Source organism: Nerophis ophidion, linkage group LG02, assembly GCF_033978795.1.
Source record: "Nerophis ophidion isolate RoL-2023_Sa linkage group LG02, RoL_Noph_v1.0, whole genome shotgun sequence".
NCBI lineage: Eukaryota > Metazoa > Chordata > Actinopteri > Syngnathiformes > Syngnathidae > Nerophis > Nerophis ophidion.
This window is the reverse complement of record NC_084612.1, coordinates 75,946,601-75,951,671: the sequence shown is the minus strand read 5'-3', so window position 1 is coordinate 75,951,671 and position 5,071 is coordinate 75,946,601. Positions and strand designations below refer to the sequence as shown.

Below are 5,071 nucleotides of genomic sequence, written 5' to 3'. Positions count from 1 at the left end.
GGGAAAAAAAAAAAAAAAGCCCGGCGACGACTCAGGCCCGCCCCATTATCGAAAACACGCATTATCACTTATTGACGCTTCATAGCTAGTCGAAATGTCGGGCTTTAACTGGAAACCCTTCGTTTACGGCGGACTGGCTTCCGTGACGGCGGAGTGCGGTGAGTGAAGTGCGGCGTGGCTTTCAACGTCGCTCCCACATCCGGTCCTGACATCATGGCGGCGTGTGTGTGTGTGTGTGTGTTGCAGGTACCTTCCCTATCGACTTAGCCAAGACGCGGCTTCAGGTGCAGGGCCAGGTGGGCGACAGTAAGTACCGAGAAATCCGCTACCGAGGCATGCTGCACGCCATCGTCAGGATAGCACGGGAGGAGGGCGTTCGAACGCTGTATTCCGGGTAAGTACACGATTTGTCTTAATGTATTTCCCCGTAAGTGTACTCACTTCCTCCTAAAGTGCACTTCTCTGAATAGAGGTGGGCGGATCCAGATATCCGCCCTGTCGATACCAAGGGGTAGCATCAGTGACCATATTCCGAAATCCCAAAAAGAGGACACATATATGCGTGCCAAGGCCGGGAGTAGGTGAACATTTGCCAATGATACTCGAATTTGCTTTAGAAATAATATATTTATTAAATGATAAATAAATGGGTTGTACTTGTATAGCGCTTTTCTACCTTCAAGGTACTCAAAGCGCTTTGACACTACTTCCACATTTACCCATTCACACACACATTCACACACTGATGGAGGGAGCTGCCATGCAAGGCGCCAACCAGCACCCATCAGGAGCAAGGGTGAAGTGTCTTGCTCAGGACACAACGGACATGACGAGGTTGGTACTAGGTGGGAATTGAACCAGGGACGCTCGGGTTGCGCACGGCCACTCTCCCTATTTAAAGGTGAACATTATCACAATTTCAAAAGGGTTAAAAACAATACAAATCAGTTCCAAGTGGCTTGTTGTATTTTTTAAAGTTTTTTTCTAAATTTTACTGGTCTCGGAATATCCCCTAAATCAGGGGTGGGTATTACGTCGATCGCGATATTATTTGGAACTTCCCCCTCCCGTCTTGATTTGCTCACAAACAGGAAAAGTACAAAACCCCAAACCAGTGAAGTTGGCACGTTGTGTAAATGGTAAATAAAAACAGAATATAATGATTTGCAAATCCTTTTCAGCTTATTTTTATTTAAATAGACTGCTAAGACAAGATACTTAATTTTTGTTTAGCAGGTGGGCATAATGCAGCGGACTCTCCCCAAATTATAATAAACACCTCTCAGTCAACTACTATTAACATCACTATGAGCCCTGTATGTCTGAGAAAAAGACAATCATTATTGACCTACAGTCAACAACTAAGTTATTTCACTTTACCCTTTTCTGTGTTGATTGAGCTGTGTTGAAGCAGCAAAAAAAGGATATTATGTTCAATGAAGAGTTTCTCGAAGCTGTCTCTGATAGTTCATATAATAATGTAACTGCATTATATAGCCTACGTCAGAGGTGTCCAAACTTTTTCCACTGAGGGCCCCACACTGAAAAATCAAAGCAAGTGGGGGCCATTTTCATAATTTTAATTTTAAAAACCAATACAATATATGTTTAAAAAATATACATTTAGGCCTCCACTCAGTTATGACCTCGGGGAACCCCAAGGGATTTTGGTAAAAAATAATATTAAAAATGTGTCATTATTCAGTATTATTATTATTTTTTTATTATTCAAGTTTTAAATATCTAGATCAACATTAGGGGGAAAAAATGAAAAAAAAAAAATGCAATATTTTCACCCAATAACTTTTTTAGGTGGAATATTTGAGAATATATAATAATTGGAGCCTTAATTTTGGATTTTGATTCATTATTATTTTTGGAGCAATGACACTTAAAAACAAATCACACTAAAATAATTGGGGATCCAAAAGTGTCCTACTCATTAAAGCAGGGGTGCCCATTACGTCGATCTCGGAGGGTGTGTCAGTCGATCTCAAGCCAGGCATTAAAAAATGTACATAAAAATGAGCAATCATCAATCATACCAAGACTTCACTTTCGTCAGTTGTTTGACATTCTCGCCACCCGAGGATCTTGTGAGATGACGCTGGCTGCTGCGAGCTCATATTTAAGAAAAAAATCACTAACAGGGCGGACGCAGAGAAACACATTTTATTTCTAGAGACTCCGTACCTACTGTCAAAACTCTAAAGACCGACTGCACACTTCCTGTCTTCACCATAAAAGACCTGTTTCATCCTGCCTGTGCTAACAAAATAAGAGTCTCAGAAAGCTAGCAAGCTACGGAGTTTGATGCCAATGTATTTCTCCCCCGCCCTCAGCGACCGCTTTCTCACTTGCTTGCCCACCCGCACAGTCACCGACGTCACTCACCTGCTGCCAGACATTAAAGGGCCACACACATATGCTACTCTCATAACAAAGTGTTTAAAAACCAGTATGCAAGTTGGACAAATGAGATGCCAAATCCAACCACTTTCATGTGGTATTGGACAGAAAGGAGGACTTTTTTTTCTCCTCCATTTGAAAATGCGGACGTTATCAGCACCACTGTCTAATTCCAATCAATGCAAGTCATCAGAATCAGGTAATACACCAACTTATATTCTTGTCTTCATGAAAGAAAGGAATCTATGTGTGTTAAACATGCTTGTATTATCATTAAACACCATTAACTTGTTAACAAAAATGTCTCTTTCATAAATAAATAAATATAAATTATAAATAGGAATGAGGTAGATCTCCTCGACTTGGTCAATTGAAAAGTAGCTCCCCTGCCCTAAATCATGGGTGTCAAACTCTGGCCCGCCGTGTAATTTAATTTGGCCCTTGAGGCAATATCAATTTAACATTAGAGCTGATATCATACAGAGACGGTGCCGCTGTAACCCCGCATTCACCGCAAATACTCATACTTGCCAACCCTCCCAATTTTCCCGGGAGACTCCCAAAGTTCAGTGCCCCTCCCGAAAATCAACCATTCTCTCGAATTTCTACCAAATTCCACCCGGACAACAATATTGGGGGCGTGCCTTTAAGGCACTCCCTTTAGCGTTCCATACAACCTGTCATCACGTTTGCTTTTCCTCCGTACAAACATCGTGTCGAACCCAGTCACATTAATATTTGCGGCTTTTACACACACACACACAAGAGTGAATGCAAAGCATACTTGGTCAACAGCCATACAGGTCACACTGAGGGTGGCCGTATAAAAACAACTTTAACACCGTTACAGATATGCGCCACACTGTGCACTCACACCAAACAAGAATGACAAACACATTTTGGGAGAACAAATTGTATTTAATATACCATTGATGATTTTTTTTGTTAGTTTTTTGAAAGTTGATTTCGCACTATTAAGTTATGTGTTATTGCAAATTAGTGTAGCAGTAATTAACTTTTTGTCCATGCACATTCTCTTGCTACTTCAAGGCTTCAGTGTTTGATTCATTTATTATTATTATTTTATTTTCAAATGTATTATTAGCCTGTGGAAAAAAAACATTTTGATGTTTACCTCAGAACGCTGCAAACAGAAAAGAGGCATTCCATTTTTATTAAAATTGTATTTGATATGCCATTGATATTTTTTATTATTATTACTTGAAACTGGATTTTGCATGTCACTATAAAGTTATATAAGCCTTGCTTGCTCAATATTCAATGCAAAACTCGTTTGCGTCCATATTAAAGGTTAATTTGTTCAACTTTCAATAAAGTACATTCTATTAAATTCTATGTACAGTAGATGACAGTATTGTCCTGTTTAAGAGGGTCACAACATTGCTGAGTCTGTTCTCATGGAGCTGGAGGGGGCGTGGCCTCCAGCGCCGACTGAATTTCGGGAGAAAATTGGTCCTGGGAGGTTTTCGGGAGAGGCGCTGAATTTCGGGAGTCTCCCGGAAAATCCGGGAGGTTTGGCAAGTATGAGGATGAGTGGGATGTGTTGATGTTTGAATGGGTTGAACAATGTTGTGTAACTTGGAAAAATGTCCCCATTCGTTTCAATGGGAACTTCCTGGAAATTTGGGGAAAAGCGGGATTTTGTTGAAAATGATTAGGAGCATGAATGTCCTAAATAAGGTGGATTGGTTGGTGTTAGAATTGTTTAAACCGGGCTAGAAATGTAAAGTAAATGGTATTATGGAAATTCGGGAAAATCTGGATTTTTTTTAACTTGGAAAAAGGGTAGTTTGAATTTCCAGAATGGTGGAATGTGTTGAAGGTGGAATGGTTTGAATAGGTTGAAAAGTATGAGAATTGTGCAACTTGGAAAAATGGCCCTATTTTTTTCAATGGGAAACTCCTGGGAATTTGGGGAAAAGCGGGTGTGAACGACTCTGACCTTTAGCTTGGGTTGCATGGACCATCTAGGAAGGACATCGCGTCGAGCAGGTTTGACTGTTTTATTTTTTTGTCGATCGGGCCGCTTTTCAGCGCCTCCTCCTCCGCTGCTCGTCTCGGCCGGCTTTTCAGCTGCCGGTGATGTCGTCTTCCACTGGGGCTCATTCTCTGATCGTTCGTGTTTTTCTTCTGCTGCACTCCACCTCTTCCTCCTGATCTTTCCTCCTTCTCCCCTTTTATACACTGAGAGGAGATAGCCAGATTGTGAGCCAGTGGATTTGTCACGCACCTAATTTTGATTGTTGCAGCGTCGCTGCGGGCACGCCCCGCCTCTCCGTTCCGCTGCATTCTCCGCCTCCTGGCCGCCATCTTGAGCCGGGCCAAAGCGTGTCCCGCTCTGCCGTCGGCACGTCGGTTTCGCCTCTCCAAAGCGGGATTTTTCTTCTGCGGACATTCTCTGATCGTTCATGTTTTTCTTCTGCTGCAGTCCTGCGGACACTCCACCCCTTCCTCCTGATCTTTCCTCCTTCTCCCCTTTTATACACTGAGAGGAGATAGCCAGATTGTGAGCCAGTGGATTTGTCACGCACCTAATTTTGATTGTTGCAGCGTCGCTCCGGGCACGCCCCGCCTCTCAGTTCCGCTGCATTCTCCGCCTCCTGGCCGCCATCTTGAGCCGGGCCAAAGCGTGTCCCGCTCT

General features: G+C 42.6%; 1 protein-coding gene across 1 annotated transcript in view; it reads left to right on the top strand.

Annotated features, from left to right (window-relative positions):
* LOC133545596 (kidney mitochondrial carrier protein 1) overlaps positions 1-5,071 on the top strand; it is a 28,534-nt gene continuing 23,463 nt past the window's right edge. Inside the window, exons 1-2 of the mRNA XM_061891339.1 lie at positions 1-158; positions 247-394. Of these exons, the coding sequence (XP_061747323.1) occupies positions 95-158; positions 247-394 (212 nt within the window). The 5' untranslated portion in view covers positions 1-94. The remainder of the gene's footprint in view (positions 159-246; positions 395-5,071) is intronic.